Source organism: Electrophorus electricus, chromosome 7, assembly GCF_013358815.1.
Source record: "Electrophorus electricus isolate fEleEle1 chromosome 7, fEleEle1.pri, whole genome shotgun sequence".
In the NCBI taxonomy this organism is placed as follows: domain Eukaryota; kingdom Metazoa; phylum Chordata; class Actinopteri; order Gymnotiformes; family Gymnotidae; genus Electrophorus; species Electrophorus electricus.
In genome coordinates, this window is record NC_049541.1 from 19824765 (window position 1) to 19847264 (window position 22500).

At 47.2% G+C, this 22500-nt stretch overlaps 1 protein-coding gene across 10 annotated transcripts in view; it reads left to right on the forward strand.

Moving 5' to 3' along the window:
* erc1b (ELKS/RAB6-interacting/CAST family member 1b) overlaps positions 1-22500 on the forward strand; it is a 170281-nt gene that overhangs the window by 133952 nt on the left and 13829 nt on the right. For 7 of the 10 annotated variants that reach the window (XM_035527781.1, XM_035527782.1, XM_035527783.1 and 4 more), the window contains 2 exons: positions 4809-4910; positions 21361-21546. In XM_035527781.1, the coding sequence (XP_035383674.1) occupies positions 4809-4910; positions 21361-21546 (288 nt within the window). Of the gene's footprint in view, positions 1-4808; positions 4911-6705; positions 6772-21360; positions 21547-22500 lie in introns of those variants that run through there. The other 3 variants (XM_027020550.2, XM_035527788.1, XM_035527789.1) reach the window with 1 other exon arrangement.

Here is a 22500-nt window from a genome sequence, read left to right on the forward strand (position 1 = left end):
TGTACGCGTGCGTGCGTGTACATGTGCGTGCGTCCGTGCGTGTACATGTGCGTGCGTCCGTGCGTGTACATGTGCGTGCGTCCGTGCGTGTACATGTGCGTGCGTCCGTGCGTGTACATGTGCGTGCGTCCATGCGTGTACATGTGCGTGCGTACATGTGCGTGTACATGTCCGTGCGTACATGTGCGTGTACGCGTGCGTGCGTGTACGCGTGCGTGCGTGCGTGCGTGTACATGTGCGTGCGTCCGTGCGTGTACATGTGCGTGCGTCCGTGCGTGTACATGTGCGTGCGTCCATGCGTGTACATGTGCGTGTACATGTCCGTGCGTACATGTGCGTGTACATGTCCGTGCGTGTACATGTCCGTGCGTACATGTGCGTGTACATGTCCGTGCGTACATGTGCGTGTACATGTCCGTGCGTACATGTGCGTGTACATGTCCGTGCGTACATGTGCGTGTACATGTCCGTGCGTACATGTGCGTGTACATGTCCGTGCGTACATGTGCGTGTACATGTCCGTGCGTACATGTGCGTGTACATGTCCGTGCGTACATGTGCGTGTACATGTCCGTGCGTACATGTGCGTGTACATGTCCGTGCGTACATGTGCGTGTACATGTCCGTGCGTACATGTGCGTGTACATGTCCGTGCGTACATGTGCGTGTACATGTCCGTGCGTACATGTGCGTGTACATGTCCGTGCGTACATGTGCGTGTACATGTCCGTGCGTACATGTGCGTGTACATGTCCGTGCGTACATGTGCGTGTACATGTCCGTGCGTACATGTGCGTGTACATGTCCGTGCGTACATGTGCGTGTACATGTCCGTGCGTACATGTGCGTGTACATGTCCGTGCGTACATGTGCGTGTACATGTCCGTGCGTACATGTGCGTGTACATGTGCGTGCGTGCGTGCGTGTACATGTGCGTGTACATGTGCGTGCGTCCGTGCGTGTACATGTGCGTGTACATGTGCGTGCGTCCGTGCGTACATGTGCGTGTACAGGTGCGTGCGTCCGTGCGTACATGTGCGTGTACAGGTGCGTGCGTACATGTGCGTGTGTGTGTGTGTGTGTGTATATATGTGTGTGTGTATATGTGTGTGCGTGCGTGTGTGCATCCATGCTGGGAGATGAGTGACGCAGCGTTTGCTGTTGCCTGTGCAAACTCCTTCCTCTCCCCTCGTCTTGCCCCACATCCTCACTTCCTCTCCTCTACGCTTCCATTTCAAGCCCGCACTTTTTCCGCGGGCTCCTTCCAGCGCAGGGACTCCCGTACAAGTCTGAGAGTGTTAGACTTGACTAGCACTAAATCCTAGACAGTAAAAGCCCTGGAGCGCGTGGAACAAATTGCAGTGAAAGGGCTTGATTCTGCACAACAGCGCAGCGAGCACAGACCCACGACGCGCTGAGTGCGCCGCAGTGCGCCTCGCACCCGAGAGTCTCTGTCTCACCGCTGTTTTCTGCAGCGGAAACTGCTGGTTTCCGAGGCCCACTGGGAAGGTGCGAAGCTGCTGAGTGCTTGGTGGGGGGGGGGGGGGCCTCTCCTCGTTCACTGCTTCCTTTGATCTGGAACCAAGCGTCTTGTTAACAGACGGAAGACGGGTTTCATCTCCTGCATGGAAACTTTGTTTTTTTGTTTGGGTTTGTTTTGTTTTGGACCCAAATCTTTTTGTGCATGCTGAGTTTGTTGTTCGTGTGAGGGTCTTCTGTTTCTGAGTGCTTATGTGCGTGAGCAGGTGTTGGACTAAGTTGCACCAGTTTGTTTGTTTGTTGTTCATCCTTTTATCATCTCCATCTGCATCTTTTAAAATCCGACGCCATTGAGGTCACTCTGTCTGCCGCCTGGCAGCTGTCTTGCTGTTTTTGCTCCTGCTCTGTGCTGCCATTGGTCTCTCTCTCCTGCTCTGTGCTGCCATTGGTCTCTCTCTCCTGCTCTGTGCTGCCATTGGTCTCTCTCTCTCCTGCTCTGTGCTGCCATTGGTCTCTCTCTCTCCTGCTCTGTGCTGCCATTGGTCTCTCTCTCTCCTGCTCTGTGCTGCCATTGGTCTCTCTCTCTCCTGCTCTGTGCTGCCATTGGTCTCTCTCTCTCCTGCTCTGTGCTGCCATTGGTCTCTCTCTCTCCTGCTCTGTGCTGCCATTGGTCTCTCTCTCTCCTGCTCTGTGCTGCCATTGGTCTCTCTCTCTCCTGCTCTGTGCTGCCATTGGTCTCTCTCTCTCCTGCTCTGTGCTGCCATTGGTCTCTCTCTCTCCTGCTCTGTGCTGCCATTGGTCTCTCTCTCTCCTGCTCTGTGCTGCCATTGGTCTCTCTCTCTCCTGCTCTGTGCTGCCATTGGTCTCTCTCTCTCCTGCTCTGTGCTGCCATTGGTCTCTCTCTCTCCTGCTCTGTGCTGCCATTGGTCTCTCTCTCTCCTGCTCTGTGCTGCCATTGGTCTCTCTCTCTCCTGCTCTGTGCTCCCTAGTCCACCATGCCTGCCTGTGCACAGTTCTCCCAGTCCTGCACCCCTCTATTATTACGGCATTTAGCAGACGCTCTTATCCAGAGCGACTTACAAAAGAGCTTTTGTCATTTACTCATAGAATACATAGAATACATCCTTTACTCATAGAATACATCCTAGCCAACAGGTTAGAGTCCAAGATACCGTTGATCTAGAATACTGTTTAAATACAGGCATCAATGCTGATGCCTAGAAGTCAACAATCAGTGCAATAAACAGTACCTTACAATAAGGACTAGAGTTTGTTAGTCAACATAGGAGCAGGGTCAGTGGTTATTTAAATATTCCACAAAAAGATGGGTCTTCAAGTTCGTTCCACCATCTAGGAACCAGGACAGAGAATAGTCTCGATGCTTGTCTTCGATGAGACTTGAAGCATTGTATTTCAAGCTGAGCCAGACTTGAGGCTCAGAGTGCTTAACGTGCGGATCGGGCATTAACCACTGACGTCATGTATGCAGGGGCTGGTCCAGTTTTGGCTCTGTAGGCAAGCATCAAGGTTTTAAATCTGATGTAGGCAGGTACTGGAAGCCAATGAAGGGAGCGCAGCATTGGAGTGACGTGTGAACTTTGGGAGATTGAAGACCAGTCGTGCTCCTGAATTCTGGATAAGTTGTTGAGGCCTAATGGCTCTTGGAGGAAGACCAACAAGTAGCACGTTGCAGTAGTCTAGCTTTGAGTTTACAGGCGACTGCACAAGCACCTGTGTAGCTTCCTGTGAGAGAAAGGGCCGAATGCTTCGTATGTTACAAAGGAGAAATCTGCAAGAGTGGGTCAGATTTGAAACGTGCTGAGAACGACAACCGGTCGTCCAGAGTTATGCCCCAGCTACGAGCAGATTCAGACCCTCCACCGGCCCCTAATCTCAGGCTGTCCCCCTCTGCTGGCCGTGGCTGGTGCACCTGATGACCACACCTTGAGTTCCATTACCGACCTCAGAGAGCGCAGGGCCGTGTTGAAGGCCACCGTGTCTAAACACGAGGTTTCCCATCGCCAACCCTGTAAGAGCGAGAGGGAAGAGAGGAGAGAGTTGGAGATTAAGAGATGGCGCATGAAAGCGAGCGAAAAAACTAAACAGAAGGAGCCCAACCATCACATTCAGGGTGGGGATGCATGAGCCGGGAACTCCCGAGATCCCGGAAGGGTGGGGCGCCGCCTGGATCTCATTTGACATTAATGTCTTATTCATTTAATTCCATTTCTTGTTCGTGTTACGGAGAGGCATGGTTGGCTTGGCAGTATAAATCACACACTCTGTTAGCTGTAGAAAATACACACACCTCTTTGTGGTCTTGCATGAGAAACTCTGGCTCACGTGAGCCTCATCAAGAGGGACAGGTCAGATGATGCCCAGAAGGTACACGACCTGTAGCGATGTCGCAGCCTATAGAACACGTTCGCTGTAGAGTGCATCAGAACGTTCTCACCGAGAGCCAATCTCAAACCCATCTGTTGTCCGTTTATTGTCGGTTGCTTATTCGAAGAGTGGTTGCACATTTAGTTAATGAATTCATGCATATTCATGTTTATGCGCGCCCTCCGTGTCCCGCCTAGCTTTCTCTTCTCTCGCAGCCCTTTCTGTCTTTAACATTTTTCCACTGCTCTCTTATGAGCTTCGAACCCAAAATCGATAGTAAAAATAGAATTGCTTAGGTAAGCTACCCATCAGGATGGTGTTTGGGGTATGAGAGCCAAATGCTGGTCCTTAGTTACCACCCTGAGGCACGAAGGGTTCATGTGTATTGAGTTATCCCATGGAGATTCGAAACGTTTGGAATCCAGAATCAGTTTTATTTGTTGGGTGTGTTCCACATGGGAGGAATTTGTCTTAACAAGTGTACATGTACCGTGCTGAAAATACTGATGCACTGAACTGTTTACGGTAGAATGCACAGAACAGAGAATACACGTAAATAAAGTATTGCAAAATAGAGCTGTTTTAAAATAAAAGTAAACTTGAACAAAGCACATGTCCGTAGATGTATTGGAGATGTCCGTGAAGTTTTGCGCAGTCGTACAAGTTGATCTCAGCGGTGCTTTGGCGTGGATAGTCAGACCAGGTCAGCCTGTCGTCAGTAGGAGTCTCTGAGTCAGAATTAGTGTAAGTTCTGAGAGTATGAGCGGAGCTCTGTTTGTGTGTGCGTGCGTGTGTGCGTGCGTGTGTGCGTGCCTGTGCGTGCGTCTGTGCGTGTGCGCGCGCGTGCGTGCGTGTGTGTGTGTGTGTGTGTGTGTGTGTGTGTGTGTGTGTGTGTTTCTGCAGTAACTGTTCCTTTCCCCTCTACTTTCCTCCCCTTTATTCAGACGCAGAATCGGATGAAGCTGATGTCTGATAACTACGATGACGACCATCTCAAGGACTCCTCCCATCCTGTCCAGTCTAACCACAAACCCTCTCCAGACCAGGTGAGTGAAGTAGCTCCTTCATGTCCACGTCCAGTGTCTGAATAGGACACCGTCTCTGGTTTCGCCAGACAACACAGACGCTGTCGTTTTCTCTCCATGCCACACCCCTCTGCCCTTGTGTTCGTCTGGTCAAACTTGGGCAAGACAAGTTTATTCATACATGGCATTTTTCATACACAGTGGCAATTCAGTGTGATTTACATAAAGGTTGACAGTTGAATTAAATTGAAAAGGGAAGATTAAAAACAGTTTATTTAAACGGAGCAAATTTCAAATAGATTTTAAATAAAGACCGAATAAATTAAGAATTAAAAAAATATAAAGTGTGGTGCTGAAAATTCCGAGTTAAAAGTGCAGTGCTGTAAACATGCACTTTCCCTGAGTGGCTCTCACACACACTCTTCCTTCTCTTGTTCTTTCCCGTCTACTCTTATTGTTTTTCCTTCATGCTGTTTTTGAAGCCCTGGCTGTCTGTAATGTTTGATTTAGCCATGAAAACCCCGTCTTGGTTTACAAGGGCGTCTTTACGGCCAAACATAAGCAACAGGAAATTACATCTTTCACATCCTATAAAACACTGCTCCTCCACACCACTATCTACTATTATTATTTCATATTAGGGCACCTAAAATTATTTGAGCACATAAGACACACACACACACACACACACTTAGATGCTCTTCTATATGGCTTTGTTTGTTTAGGTCATCCATAATCACTGGATGGATTTATAAGACTTGATCTTTTTGTTTATTTGTGCTGCTTTTGAACAATAACTCTGTAGAGCTCCGTCCCATTAAATGACTGTCCGTAGTTAAGGTTCATACAGCCAGTGTGAGCAATTGAAGAAAAAGTGGTACAACTATGCAAGAATCTGTCTCCACCAAATTCCCTGTTCATCCAGTAAACATCAACACTAGTTTCCCTCTTCCCCACTAACTCAGTGATGTATTTCTGTAGAGACACTAGAGGAGTTCAGTCAGTTATGCAGTACTGCTTCACAACCAGAAATTAGTATATCAGTCACTGAGACCACAACACAGAACGCTGCACACCTAATACATCGTCTCACTGCTTAGGGGAGCCCATTTACACTTAGAGCTACCGAGCTCTTTAAACAGCCAGTAAAAAGGAATGTTAGAATACTAGGAACACGGGCACCACACACACACACACACACACACACACATGACACACATCCTTTCTGTGAGCTCCATCCTCAAATATGCTCAAATAAGAACATATCGGAACTGGAGACCAAACTCTGCCATCGCAGTATTAGTACAGAAATACAGAGGCGACATGGCATAGATTGGGAAGAGTCCCCAAGAGCTGTTCAAACCAGAGAAACATGCATGTCAGCCAGCGGGCCGTCACACTTCTATAGTCTGAACCCTGCTCTGTTCCCTCTGTCCTACTTGAGGGATTCTAGGCACAGTCACTAGTGTGTCTTCACGCACCTTCACGCAGGGCTTAATAGTTTTTTGGGGAAATATATATTGCATATCATTTAAATCTACAAAGTTGGGTGTGAACATGGTTCCTTTTCACACTCTGGCAGATCGTTTAGTTCAGTTTGTCTAAATAAACGATTGTGTGCTTTGTATATATTATTTGTATGTTTTGTCTTGTTATAGATCTCCATAAGCGGTGGCCAGATATGGCCCTTAAACAAATGTAGTTGGATATTAAACTAATCAGCGCATCATTCGAACGTTGTCTCTCCTGCTAACTAACTCTTCCTTCTAATCCCATGCTGCTTTGGACGTCCTGTGCACTCATTTTCAACCAATAGGACGATGAGGAGGGCATTTGGGCATAGCCAATCAGACGCCCTCTTGCCGCCATTTTGTTCAGACGGGTGAGAAACGCCTCCGGTGGCAAATGCAGTTCAGTCACCTTTTCGTTTCTGTTTCTTTCTCACCTCTCTTGCATCATCCTCCACTACGTAAGCATTAACTGCTATTTTCTCTCCTTTCTTATTTTTCCTTTCTGCGTTGAGGTCATTTTTGTGGTCATCTCATGTTGTTTGCATTTCATCTGTTTATTCCCATCCAGTCTGTGTTTTCTCTTTGTGTTCGTGATTTTGGTGTAAATGTTATTGTCCAAGACTGCTTTCTCTCTGTTGGATGTTCAGTGGGCCTTTTACCAGGGTTTGTAAATATACTGTCATTGTGATGTCCCAAGCAAGCAAAGCCACATTCTTGTTAATTTTTAGAGAATGTTTCCTTCTCATCACTCCGTAGTTTCTTTCCGAGACGTTTATATCTATAGCAAGGGCGCACAGCCTCAAATCACCACAGTTTATCACTGAATCGCCTGTATACTCCCATCATTCTCTGAACTCTGATTCATAATTTTCATCACAATGACAGCTCACTGCTTTTTTAATTCCTTTCCCGTCTTACACAGACAGCTTTAATACAAATCAACCCATCTGTCAGTCTTCTGCACTGCTTTTTTTTTTTCCCCTTTTTTCGCTTGCCAAAAAGACAACAATGTTCTCATATTAATTTTTGCACTGACAATCTTGATGGATGGTTCTGAGGAAGCAGATCAACTGTTCTGTGCATGTGAGAAGCACATGTTCCATCAATGTGACACACATACACACAGAGAGAGAGAGAGAGAGAGAGACAGACAGACAGACAGACAGACAGACACAGACAGACAACAGACACGACAGCCCAAAATTACATTGGTTGGTTCTAAATGCACGTTTACTTTACTAACAATAATTAATTTGAAGCCTTCTGACCTGCTGGTGCCAGCATGCTAATGGAGTCCAACCATCAGCCACTGTATGAACACTCAGATGCAGTAATACTCATATACAGTGTGTGCAGTTAGATGCAGAACAGATTAAAGGAAAATTGTAGGTCTCTTTCTTTCTCTCTTTCTGTCTGTCTGTCTTTTTCTCTCTGTTTTTGTGACCAAAATGGCTGCTTAAAAATCAGCTTGTTTTATTTCAGGTAACAAACCCCTCTTTGTATGTTTGTACACGATCCAGCAGTCTCAGTAAGACACAGAAAGGCCCTGCTGAGATGTTTCCCAAAATGAAGCTCAGAATTACACTTCTGTCACTCCTGTGGCCTCCTGTGTTCTCTGTGTATTACTGAGTCAATTTCACTATTCGTTAGTCATATGACTTGAGGAAACCTGTAATGACGTCTACCATGAAGATCTCGGAGCCGTGCCATCGTTGTCGGAGCCAGCACAAAGAGAAACCATTTGCTGTGAGCCGTATTCCAGATGTGGAATTTGCATGCGTACACACGTGATTTAGGCGCGGTAATCATTTCATTTTGGACTCTGGTCTTGTCTTTGTTGGGGTTGCAGGTGGTTCAGCCTAGTTGAAATCGCTGCTTTTCCATGTCCGCAGCCCATAAAGCGCAACCCTGGAACCGGTTGTTGACTCGTTAGCCTGTGATCAGTGATGGGCCATCTCTGTAGCCTGAGATGGTTTGCCAGTAGAAGATTTACAATCCAAGTTCTGCTGTGAGCTTGTTTGTGTTCCTATAGGTTTGTGTGTGATATTTTCTTTTGACCAATGGCTGTTGTTTGTTTGTTTTGACCAATTGCTGTTGTTTGGGGATTTGTTTTGTTCGTTTTCTGCTTTTGTCTGGTCAGTGGTTTGGTTTTGCCAAAGACTGTCCTAAAGTTCCACAATTTGAATGAATTATAACTGGCCCTTGTCCTGGTCTGTTTAAAACTACTACTTTTTTGTTTGTTTGTTTGTGAAGCCTAGTACGGCCAGTTTCTGACGTACAACCTGGCAGGTGTCTGAGAGAAGTGATCTGCTCATGGATCCTGGATTTCGTTTCTCTTCCGAAAAGGCCTTGTCCCGTCGCGGACCTCGTTTTGGTTGTGTGTATAAGGCTGAGGTGTTCATCCTGCTAGGTGTCCACAGGAGACGAGAGCTTCTTGTGGGTCCCGGCTTCCGTTTCCCTCACAGTCGGCCTTTCTTCTGAATCTTCGGTTTGGTACTTCAGACGACTTCCATGAAGTTAGCAGCTCCTTTTGTCACCACCGAGCTCGAAAGTGACTCACATTTTGAGACCACACCAGAAAGCAAGTAGCCACGCGAAACAGAAAAGTAACGAGGACACTGTTGGCCTGTCACCTCATGTTGGCGGCCCCAGACATTACTAAACGCTTGGACAGCACGATGCTGTGGAAAACTGTGAAGTGGTTTCATGTGCTTGGCCATCGTCTGTTGCTAGGGTCGGTGGATACTCGTCCCGCTGGACTGGTTGCTGTTTGCCCTCTGCTGAAGCTCATAAGTATATCCATCCTCCACTTCCCCACATTAAAACATTTCCCGCCCAGCTGTGAAGGAACATTAGGCCCCTCTGCTCGCTTGGAGTACAGTTTCTTTTTTGTTTTTTTGTTTTTTTTCCTCAGTGAGAAAACAGCCCAGTGGTTAGAAAGGGAGCATTATAACAGCTCTGTTATAGTCATTAATATGAGGTTAAAGTGCTTGTTTTTCCTTGCAGTTCACATTTGTAGTTGCATTGTTTATTCCAGTTTATTCTCTTTCCCCGTTTGTGGGTCCAGTCCAAATGTGTCTAATTATATTAAAATTGGAAACACATGGTGGAGGGGAAAACGCAGGGGGTCATTGTTAAAACATTCCTGCTTCCATATGATTTCAATATAAAAACTGGCCTCTGGTTCTGGCATTTGCCTAGTGTAGACAGTAGAGTAGACAGCACTGGGGCCCTTACTGAGTATGGAGTTTCGGGGTGGGGGGGTTATAGTTTGTGACGCATCGATTCTGCCTTCCTTTCTATATCCACCCTCATTTGGGGGAGACTGACAGTGACCCTAATGAGTGAATTGGCCATTTCCTGTACCCAGTAGAATGGACTCATTCATGGTGATGTCTAAAACAGCATATTTAATGGGAAAATGATGGACTTGTGTAACACTCATTGATGTGGAGTCTTCAGAGAGGCAGGCAAGACCAATAGGACAAGACGATACAATCAGGCAGCTGACAGACATCAGTAAATTTGACCCAAGAGTTGCAGAACACACAGTGCTTTATCTAATCTGTAATCTGAACCACACACTCCCTCTGATGACAGATTGATGACGGTCCATGCTGAATCAGATGGTTTTATCCAACCGTGTGGTCAGAGGACTCTTCCCCCCCGCAGCAGACGCTGGATAAGGCTTCAGCGGAGACGGCGGAGTGCGCAGTAGAAGTGCAGTGATCACGTCATATGGGATGAGCTCACATGAGAGGGCCCACAAGTGCAGTGTAAAAACACAATGGCGCTCTCTTCTCTCAGTGCTCAGATTCGCAGTTCTCCCCGTGGGATCCTGGGAAGGGACCCCTGGTTAACATCAGTCAGGCTAAGCATGCCCTGTCACTTCTGTTTTAGCAGGCTGGCTGTGCAACAGCTTGTATGTGTTCCCCTAGAGGAACTGAATGGTCTTCTGCCAAGTTGGGTAAAGATGGCATGCACACTGGGGTGTGTGTGTGTGTGTGTGTGTGTGTGTGTGTGTGTGTGTGTGTGTGTGTGTGTGTGTGTGTGTGTGTGTGTGTGTGTGTGTGTGTGTGTGTGTGTGTGTGTGTGTGTGTGTGTGTGTGTCATGTACACTTGCCATTTCATTTTAGGGGTTAATTTTCATTTCTTTGAACATTCGGTTTTCGCATCCTTCAGATTTCCAGCCTGCATCTATAAATAGCAGAGAAATCTACCCAGTGTTGATTTCATCTCCTTAATCACGTGACAACATGGAGCTAGCTTTGCTTTGCACACTCCTGAAGGCCCTCCTGGTGCTTTGCTCCGTGAGTTTAGATAGAAAGTTTCAATGCTTTGATGTGCATCTTCTTCCTTCAGTTTTTGTCCTCCTCTTCCTCCTCCCCACCCCTCCCTCATCCTCGGGCGCAACGACGCTTTTGCGTGGGATTGTGTCTGCCCTGGTCTGCTTCAGAGCTGAGGAGTGTGTGCCGCTTTTTTAAGGCCTTCACCAAGCCGCACGACTTGGCTTGGTATCCCAGAATGCATCACTCAGGAAAAATAGATTTTAATGGTTCATCTGTGTTTCCGGTTTCCCTCTTGGATGTCAGTGATGTCAGAGGATGCGCTCACCAGTGGAGCTGGTTGGGTTGAACTAAGAAAACAGTGAAAGTTCAGGAAAGCGCCGCATGTCTGGTGCTCTTTCTCGTGAAGAATCACAAAGCCGGATCTGGAGAGAGCACGGAAAGAGAGTTTGTTTTTCCGTCCTTGTTAGCTTTTTCTTAACGCAGTGTTCATGCAGTCATGGTTGGCCAGCAAAACACATAAATACACAAGTACGATTTTAGACATGCGTTACCGGCAGAGGTGGGGAGAACCAACTGTGGTTTCTGTTCACAAAGATGTCTGTAGATTTGTGATTTGATTTGATTTTTTTGGATAATTGTGAAATCCTACATTATAAATAAGCATATAAAAACAAGTCAGTTTGCTACTCCTCCCCTGAAACCCAATGAACTGAGGGGCCCTGCGGGACACGGTAGATGAGAGTGCAGGACCAGGTCTGTTGCGGCCCCGCTGATCCAGGACGCCGCTGCAGAACTTGTTGACGGGCACGTTGGAGCACTTCCCACGGGCACCTCTCCCGCCGGCGTTTCTTCTCCAGATGAGGAAGAGAAACCAATACGATGAAATTAACAAACCATGACAATGAACAGTGGAAAATCCCGACAAATTAGACCTGTGTTAGAGAGAGAATAATTCTGTACAATTAGCACACTACCATTAACATTTCAAAAGAGTGTTAAAACTGAGAGAGAAAGGAGTCTATTTAGCCATCTGGTTTTAAGGCTCAGTAAACTAAAACCCACTTATATTACAAACGCCAAAGAGGCACAGGACAACAGCAACTTCATACTCAAGCAATCAGACCCATCCAAATTACAACCAATGAAAAACAAAAATACATCACATATTGGAAAGAAGCCACAAAAACACAACCCAAACTTCAATGCTATTTGCCCCTAAATGGAGAGTACACATTATCATTCTTTCTGACCAAAATGAAAGACAAAAAAAAACAAAACAAAAAAAACAACAAAACCTAAGGAATGTATTGACAGTGTACAGACTTGAACACGGCCCAGCCGTTGAACCGGACCGTCCCAGGCAGACCTGGTTGCCCAGAGAACAGCAGGCACTGGCCCCTGGGAGAGGTGGAGTTAGATCTGTACTGCTGAACAGTGCCAGACATGAATCAGTTAGAAAACTATTCCATAAGAACATCTGCACCGTCTCTGCTGACTTTCTGATTACAGTAATAAGACATTGGCCTTTACCTTCGGGGGGAAGACTGGGTGGATTATTTGAGCCGCCAGATTCGTGGCATCTCCTTACATCCGGTGATTATTAAGTAGTTGGTCATAACTGTTAACTAGTTATTTCGTAAATACTGTACATGTTTGTTTTATTTCTGCTTTTTTTTTTTTTTTTTTTGAATTTGCTTTTGCAGGACTTTTAACTTTTGACATTCATGCCCATAAAACATTGCAGAGTTCAAATGAAGATAGAGAGAGAGAATTAGCAAGAGACACTAAATGGCTGATAGCATATAATATATATAGTGTATATAATGTTTAACATGGGTAATATCTAGTCTGCTTCACGCTCACTGCACTCAAACACTGAAGCTGTGATCACTGTACCAGACATGGTGGTGATTTCCATGTGTGGTTTAAAACTCTGTGAGGGAAGGGTGGATGTGAAATTATAAGGGCTACCAATTATCTGGTACAACACCCCCCCTGTTTTTTCTCTAAGGTGTCACACTCGCTGAGCACCAGCAGGAAGTGAGTTTGTTTGTTTTTTTGTGTTTGCGTTCTTTAAACCGTGCCGTAAGAGCTGTATGCCTGCGTGTGTTGTGCGTGCGCTGCAGGAATAAGACCCAGATGCTGCATTCTCACTTCCACCCTGTCACTCTGCACAGACCCCCGCGACCCTCCCCGCCTCAGCCTGGAAGGCACGGGGCTTGCTGGGTACCTCTGGGCCCCCTGTGGACACTGCTGGCCTGATTTAGGACTGATAGGAAAGAGCTGTGCCAGGCCGAGCACCCTGCCTCCTCCCACAGGAGCAATCTTACACCTCCCAGCTCGTTTAACACTTAACCATCCATGGACAGCACGCGCACTGGAGGTGAAGAGGAATGGATGGAAAAGTGTTATGGCTTCTGTTTTTCTTGCTTACCTTCTCTCTCTCTCTCTCTCTCTCTCTCTCTCTCTCTCTCCCCCCCATCTTCCTTCCCTCCATCTTTCTCTCCCTCTGTTCCTTTGTCTGTTTCACTCCCCCCGTCATGTCTAGGTCTTTGTGTTGTCCCTCTGCTCATGCAGTTCTCTGGACAGTACCCTCTACCATCACCAGTTCACTACAGTCTCTCTAACTCTGGACAGCACCCTCTACCATCACCAGTTCACTACAGTCTCTCTAACTCTGGACAGCACCCTCTACCATCACCAGTTCACTACAGTCTCTCTAACTCTGGACAGCACCCTCTACCATCACCAGTTCACTACAGTCTCTCTAACTCTGGACAGCACCCTCTACCATCACCAGTTCACTACAGTCTCTCTAACTCTGGACAGCACCCTCTACCATCACCAGTTCACTACAGTCTCTCTAACTCTGGACAGCACCCTCTACCATCATCAGTTCACTACAGTCTCTCTAACTCTGGACAGCACCCTCTACCATCATCAGTTCACTACAGTCTCTCTAACTCTGGACAGCACCCTCTACCATCACCAGTTCACTACAGTCTCTCTAACTCTGGACAGCACCCTCTACCATCATCAGTTCACTACAGTCTCTCTAACTCTGGACAGCACCCTCTACCATCATCAGTTCACTACAGTCTCTCTAACTCTGGACAGCACCCTCTACCATCACCAGTTCACTACAGTCTCTCTAACTCTGGACAGCACCCTCTACCATCATCAGTTCACTACAGTCTCTCTAACTCTGGACAGCACCCTCTACCATCACCAGTTCACTACAGTCTCTCTAACTCTGGACAGCACCCTCTACCATCACCAGTTCACTACAGTCTCTCTAACTCTGGACAGCACCCTCTACCATCACCAGTTCACTACAGTCTCTCTAACTCTGGACAGCACCCTCTACCATCACCAGTTCACTACAGTCTCTCTAACTCTGGACAGCACCCTCTACCATTACCAGTTCACTACAGTCTCTCTAACTCTGGACAGCACCCTCTACCATCACCAGTTCACTACAGTCTCTCTAACTCTGGACAGCACCCTCTACCATCATCAGTTCACTACAGTCTCTCTAACTCTGGACAGCACCCTCTACCATCACCAGTTCACTACAGTCTCTCTAACTCTGGACAGCACCCTCTACCATCACCAGTTCACTACAGTCTCTCTAACTCTGGACAGCACCCTCTACCATCACCAGTTCACTACAGTCTCTCTAACTCTGGACAGCACCCTCTACCATCATCAGTTCACTACAGTCTCTCTAACTCTGGACAGCACCCTCTACCATCATCAGTTCACTACAGTCTCTCTAACTCTGGACAGCACCCTCTACCATCATCAGTTCACTACAGTCTCTCTAACTCTGGACAGCACCCTCTACCATCACCAGTTCACTACAGTCTCTCTAACTCTGGACAGCACCCTCTACCATCATCAGTTCACTACAGTCTCTCTAACTCTGGACAGCACCCTCTACCATCACCAGTTCACTACAGTCTCTCTAACTCTGGACAGCACCCTCTACCATCACCAGTTCACTACAGTCTCTCTAACTCTGGACAGCACCCTCTACCATCACCAGTTCACTACAGTCTCTCTAACTCTGGACAGCACCCTCTACCATCACCAGTTCACTACAGTCTCTCTAACTCTGGACAGCACCCTCTACCATCATCAGTTCACTACAGTCTCTCTAACTCTGGACAGCACCCTCTACCATCACCAGTTCACTACAGTCTCTCTAACTCTGGACAGCACCCTCTACCATCACCAGTTCACTACAGTCTCTCTAACTCTGGACAGCACCCTCTACCATCACCAGTTCACTACAGTCTCTCTAACTCTGGACAGCACCCTCTACCATCACCAGTTCACTACAGTCTCTCTAACTCTGGACAGCACCCTCTACCATCACCAGTTCACTACAGTCTCTCTAACTCTGGACAGCACCCTCTACCATCATCAGTTCACTGCCTGCTGGCATCAGCTACCCCTGACTTGTGCTTTACAGTTGTCAGAGACTTTGCCACTCAGCATGATATTCATTCTGTGATGGAGGTCAAGCCTGTGTGTGTGTGTGTGTGTGTGTGTGTGTGTGTTGGATTTGTGCACCCCACTGAGTCCCATTTTCCGACTTCCTCTGTGTGTAAACCCTGCTCATCCCCTGAGACGTGCGTGTTGAAGCTGAGGGCGTCACACCCTCTGAGGTTGTGCGGGTCTGCTACATGCATCTTCATCTGCCCCCCCTCCAGACAGAGGTGTCATCCACTTGTTTCTTCTCTCTTCATTTCCTTCCTCGAACGCTCCACTGAGGTCTTACGGTGATGAGTGCTGCGCTAAGGAAGCCCCCTGACCTTGGCACAAGAGCACGCCCCATTGTCCATCTTTACCCACTGCTCTGTCTTGATGTGTTCCAGAAGCAGAGGCCAGTGTCTCCTAAGTGCTCATGGGAATTTTGTGTGAATATAAGTCATTAAGGGGTCCTTTTGTAGCAGGGTGGGTAGACATGTCAAAGAGAATCTGGAACCGGTACACACGGCACATGAAACACGCGCGCGCACACACACACACACACACACACACACACACACACACAGACAAGAATAAATTAAGAATGGTTTGAAAGAAAAGCTTTTCCCATTGAATATGCCCAAGGAAGATGCTTAAGTAAACAGTGAATATCAAACTCTTCTCTTTATGCGTATGGCAAGTCTAATTGTATGGTTTATTTAACTGTGTGCTGTATGCGCAGTGTGTTGTGCGAGAACAGTCCGCTCTAGCGTCTCTTGGTGTGGTTGATGTTTCAGAGATGCCCTTCTCCTCCTCTCTCTACTTCTCAGTGGACAAAACTCTCACTTCATGCCTTGATTTGACCAGTTTCAGTTCTTTGTGTCTGCCCACCTTAATACCACAAGGGTTATAACCCCCCTGCCACTTAACCCCCTCCTAGGGGTAAGATTTAACCCCAAACAACTGCTCTTCCTCTTTCAAGGACATAATTCTTGTTTTGGCAGACTACTGTTACCTTTTAGTCACACACACACACTTGAACTATGAATGGAACTCAGTCCTTTGGCTGCAGCCTTTGTGGTCTGTATAAACGTCACTGTGCAGGTGATCCTGGGAGTTAGTTTGAAATTTCCCTGCCTGCATCTCCAGAGTCAACACAAACCTGGCCTGGCTTCTCTGTCCTCTTGCAGAGCTGTTAAAGACCTGCTCTTTCTGTTAGCCAATCACTGACGGGGAAATCCAGCCTGCACACGAGTGGCCATAAAACCCCCTCACACACACGCAGACACACACCCAAGTGTATAAATCTAATAGCATTCATATAAAGTGCCTGCATAAATAGGTGACGAGGCTCTAGGTTCATAAAACGCTACAGCCATGGAACCATAATGCGCATAAATCTCGCATCTCTTAAAAATGAATGCTGCTTTTTGTGTCTGTGTGTGTATGTGTGTGTGTGAGTGAAGTGCAGAGGAATGAGGGTGTGTGTGTGAGGGAAGAAGGTTACGGAGAAATATTGAGAGCTGCAGAGAGAGGCGCTGTGGACAGACAGAGCCGGTCACGTGAGATAAGACAGACCAACTCACCTGCTCTTAATCTCCACAGTGCATCTGTGCTCTGTGCTGACACTGGTAGGGGGTAGCATTTTTGTGGGTGGTTGTGGGTAGGGGGGTGTGCACGTATGCTTTAAAGCTTGGCAGCCATTTTTCTCTCATGGTAGTGTTTCCCCCCCCCCCCGCTGTTTCTTTGTCTTGGCGTGAAGGAGACTTGCCTCTTTCTTGAAAAGCATTTTATGATGTTGGTCACACTGGCCTTGTCAGTGGGCTGCAGATTTGAAACTGTGCAGACCCCCTTGGTTTGTCATTTGCTTCTAGACACCCTGCCCCCACCCACCCCGAGCCGCAATGTGTGAATGTAAGTGGATACCAAAATACAAGGTGCATAGCAAGACCATGTGCTTCTGCCTGTAGGCCTGTACCCCACACATCTCCCCCTCCTTCCCCCACGCATGCTGTTGCGAGCTGGGTTACCGTTGCGCTGGGGCTCCCTCGTCTCTGGGCCTTTGGATGCCATGTGGAGGAAGCCAGTGGGTTCTCTCTGGTGGAGCCTCTGACTGACAGCATTGATCCGCACGGCTGTTTCTTTCCATGGGTATCGGATGGCAGTTGATGAACCGATGGGTGATTGATGAGAGGGGAAGAGGGTGGGCTGGCGGGACGGCCGTTGAGGGGTCGGCTCGGCTCTCTCGTGGGCGTTGGAGAGGGTGGGGGCAAGGCTCGAGTTATGACGGTGCCAGGTTTGTGTAGGCATGCACATTTATTCAGCGTCCAGTGAAGACAGCTTCTTTTAGAGAGGCCATAATGAAGCAGACAAGTGTGGGCTCTCGGAGGAGCTGAAGCTGGAGTCCAGACGCTGAGATTTGAGAGGGCCTTAGCAACTACTATGAAGAGTTTCTATTACTGCAGAGAAAGACAATGTTCAACATCAATACGCCCCACCTCCCCAAGACAGGTTTCGGTCCGACCATCGGAAGACCCGCGAAGCGCTTTCTGACTCTTCCCGTCTAATGACTCCTGACATCACTACCCAGGAACTAAGGGATGATGGCTTGTTGTCCCAACCTTTGTTTTTGGAGGAATGAGACAGGAAACGCTCCTCTCCTTCCCTGCCTGTATCTCCTGTATCTAAGGGATACGGTTCATGCACACACGGCGCGCTCTGTGGCCACTCGAGACCAAAGCGTAATGGAGGAATCTCTACCCATGGCGATCCATCACCGACAGGAAGGCACTGAGAGGAAGACTGCACAGAATTTAAAAATAGATTCAGTTCTGACCAGACAAGGCTGTTGCATCATCCTCGTTTCGGGACATTGTACACACCCTGAACAGTCCCACACAAGCCTGTACCATCCACAGCACACAGGAGACAAACGGTGCTTTGAACGGGGAGAAAGTCTCCCGCCCCCCGTTGTAAATCTGTCACTTGGGCCTAATGTTTGTTGTTGTTATTGTTGTATTATTTATGACTTCAGACGCCTTGCTCCACCACCCAACTGTTCGAACGTGACAGAGTAACGCGGCATTAGCAAAACACAGATGACAGAATCCAGTCGACAGAACCACCCCCACCTCGATTCTTCATATGGAGCTAGCCGAACGCCAGACCGACTGCCACCGTCTTAACATTTAGCAGTCTCCCACCTCCACACCCCGCCTCCGGAGCCACCGTAGGTGCTATGGAAGCCACGCTGGGCCACCCTGATTGGAAGCTGTTTATCACGGGACATGAGTCCCGCCATGGCTTAGCTTAGCCTTAGTCAGATGGATGGCGTAGCACTCTGAAGGACATTTGTCTTCCACAGGAGCAGCGCGGTCCGTTTGCTTTCCGGGGGAGGGGGGGCTGGAAGTGGAACCAAACCCCATCCTTTGTCGGGCCTTTTCTGAAAGCACTTTAGGCACTTTATGTTCCTAGTCAATCATAAATGATGTTGGGTGCTATACTAGAGTATGAGTATACAGGGAGGGAGGGAGGGAGGGAGGGAGAGAGAGAGAGGGAGAACTCACACACAGAGGTAGACAGCCAGTACGGGAGCGTTGGGGTAGGAGGCGCGCGTCTGTATAAAACACCGGACCGTGAGTTCTCACTCCAGCGCTTGAAGCTACTGGGCTTTCCCAAGGCATGTTCACCATGGAAGCTGAAGAAGGGCATGTTTGCGAAGGCAGAGATGTTTGCACCCAGCTGATTTCACAGTGTAACAAACTAGTTTATAAGAGGTGACTGTTTAGTAACAGTGTACAAGAAGCCCTCAATCTGACCGTCATTTTCGGGACTCGTCCCCTTCTGTCTCTGCCTGCCAGTCGATCTCCAAAGGTCCCCTATGCATCAGCCATAGAGCAGATGGTGCTGAGTTTTCAGGTGGTCAACAGTCTTTCCTCCCAGTTTCCCCGTCAGCACATGTAAGGTAGTAGACTCCCGTAGTCTGTGCTATTAATAGAAATAGCTGATACTCACTGATGCTTGTATGGTCATTTAAATATATAGTACTTGTGGTTCCAAGGACACAAAATTAATGGAAGCAACTAGCCTGTCGTTGTCTTTTTCTCGCGCTCTTTCTCTCTTTCTTTCCCTCCCCACTTCTCCCTTTCTGTCTCTCTGTTTTGATGTTCCTCTGTCTTCACACTCATTCTTATTCAGTTGCTCTCTCTAGCCAGGCTCCACCTGAGAGGATCCCAGAGTCCTGCTGCGCTAAAACAGAATAACGTTCTGCCCTAGTAAAGATGCGCGGGGTAATGTGAATTAATAAAGTGTGTGGACACAGTCGTTTGTACTGGTTTTCACACGTTGTGGTGCAAAAGACCCTCACATTCATTCACTCTTTCTCTCTCTCTCTCACTCACCCACACTCACATTCACCCTTTCACACTCGCTCCTTGACTCACTCTCACCCACTCACTCTCTCTTTCACTCTCACTCCATCACTCTCACTCACTCTCTCTCACTGCCTGACTCACTCACTCTCTATCACACTCAGTCTTCCCGATTGCTCTCCACCACACTCAGGTAACTGTTGGTGTTTCTGTTTTTGCACGCACTCCCAGCAGTTGGAGCGTTCGCTTGCCTCTTTATGACCTTCTTTGTTTTCAGATCTCTGTGAGATTATTTATATAGGAAAGATTCACTCAGTCTTCTCTTCTCACACGTTAGAAGCAGAAGTTCAGAGAAACTGGGCCCTCAGAATGCAGCTTTGGGTCAAGTGTTGCAATCCAAAAGCAATAGTGAGATGTGTAGAACGTGTGACACTCCATCTCTTAGGAGCAGGAATAAATACAGGAAAAATAAAGAAGTGACAATGTATTACAATAAACTAGATAAGACAAGCTTACGCTAACAGTAAATATATTAATAGCATGGTTCTAATTACAGGATTGGATGGGTCTGACCCAAGAATTAATTAAGAATTGCCCCCCCCCCCTTCCCGGAATCCATTAAGAACAATTCGGAGGGGGTCCACATACGAACACACACACACACACCAAGATTACAGGTTTACAATTACAGATGTATATGTATCTGTAATTGTAAACCTGTAATCTTTTTTTACCTGGAATTGTAAATTGATTTTTTTTTTAAATTGACCATCCAACTGCCTCCGTATAATTCACCCTCTGATTAATAGTATAAGGATCATTATTGTACAGTGAGAGGTGTGGTGGGTGTATTAGTGTAGAGTGTAATTTTTTTAGGTTGGGGAAAATTTCAAAAAATTGGGAGCATGCTCTTAAATATTACTGTATGAATTTTTTTTTTTTTTTTTTACAAAGAGTATAGTTATGCTAAGGTCTCTCTCTCTCTCTCTCTCTCTCTCTCTCTCTCTCTCTCTCTCTCTCTCTCTCTCTCTCTCTCTGCCAACACCACTGCCAACACCTCACTCATCATAACAGCTCAGTGAGGCAGTCCAACACACCGAGTGCGTGCATTGCCTCAGTATGTATAGCAGACGTGTACGGGTGTCCTCTATGGGTTCTGTGTATCACAGGTCTGTGCAAGGCTCCTATAATTTCAAATATACAGTATCCATATGGTCTCGGCAGGACGTTTATAAGACGTGCACACTGGTGTGGAATGTTTTCCCACTGCCTGCATGCACTGGGAAGGGTAGCCAAGTCAAGCCAAGTCATCTTTATTCACGGAGCAGCCTTAAAAGACAACAGGCGTCAGCCAAGCTGCTTTACCATAAAATGAGATGATTTAAACCTACAGAGCACGATGCATACGAATCACGTTTAAACAAGATATATGCTCATGTTTTTGGCTTGGATGTGTTCCACTTCTCTCTTGCATGAAGAATTTACATGATTTAATTTTGATTTATTATCCTGTAATATGTTATGATTTTTTTTTTTTCTTCTTCATCTGAAATCATTTACACTGTGTCACAGTGCATTACTGTTTTGGAGTAAAATCAGTTCCTTTAAATTTGTCAAATATGAACTGAAGTATGTGCACTGTTTTTATGCCCTGACTCCTTAAACAGAGTTACTAGCCCTAGTCTATTATTTTTCGGAAATCTCTAATATGCACGTTTTTGTCCGAATAATCAAAGGCAACTGTCACAGAGAACCATCAGGTTCTTTTGCCAGGCGCTGGGATTAGGATTGATCGTTGTTAACGTCTCCCCCCCCCCCTCCCCAGATTATCGCCCCTCTCATAGACCTCAATCAGAACCGCAGCAAGCTGAGGCTCTACATCGGCCATCTCACGGCCCTTTGTCAAGAAAGAGACCCGCACATCCTGCAGGACCTGGCTCCGCCCTCTGCCTACCACCGCAGCCAACAAGACACCTGGGAGGCGGAGCTGCAGAAAATGAGCCCTGAGCAGGTGAGTGAGGGACATTCCGGTCGTCGCGTTTATCTTTTTTCTCCGTGTAAATCTTGCCAGTGGCGTCCTCACCGTGGAACTGTTAAGCATGCTGTTGCTCTCTGTTTGAAAAAGTACGCTTGACAGACTGTTCTTCAGATAATTTTGGCTTTGCAGTTTCTGCCTAATTAAGTATTTATTTCTTACACACACACACCACATTCTGTGAGGTTGTGTGCGTGTGTGTGTGTGTGTGTGTGTGTGCGCACGCGTGTGTGCGTGCGTGTGTGTGTGAATGATCAGTGCTCCAGTGCATGTGAGGGCCTGGTACTATAAAACTTTCTTGGGTACTTGGATTTGTCACCCATCGAATACTGGAGCCATCTGGCCTGGCCCCTGTCTGAAGGGGCCCCATGCTGACGCTAAGGCACACTGCTCTTAAATCTGCTATTGGCTTTGTGAATCAGGCCCTCTCTGTGTAAATGCCATTACACCTCTTTATAGAGCGGAATGTGTTCCTACACAAAATAAATAGTCCAATATATTGTTTTTTTATTAGCCTCATTTTCTGTTACTTCAAAAAAAAGAAAGAGAGAGAGCACGCCCAGAGAGACCCAGTTCTCCTTTAAAGGCAGAAGCAAAGCCAAGAGAGGAGGGAGGGGAGGGGAGGGGAGGGGAGGAGAGGGGAGTTGAGGGTTTGGGGAGGCGTCATTAGAGGAGAGCAAAAAAAGAAATGGACAATTGAGGAGGTAGAAGGTTTCCTGTCATTGTGATAAATCTCTTATGTAATCACTATTTAGTGGATCTGTTGCTGTTGTTCTGCTTTGAAGCCATAACTCCACCTACCTCAAAAGTAACTTGTCTGCAGACAGACAGTACGTTTAGCTCCTGAGTCAGATTTTCCCAGTATTGCATCCATTTACAAACCTTCGCAGTTGTCTGGAAGTCTGCAGTATATATACACCTTATACTGAT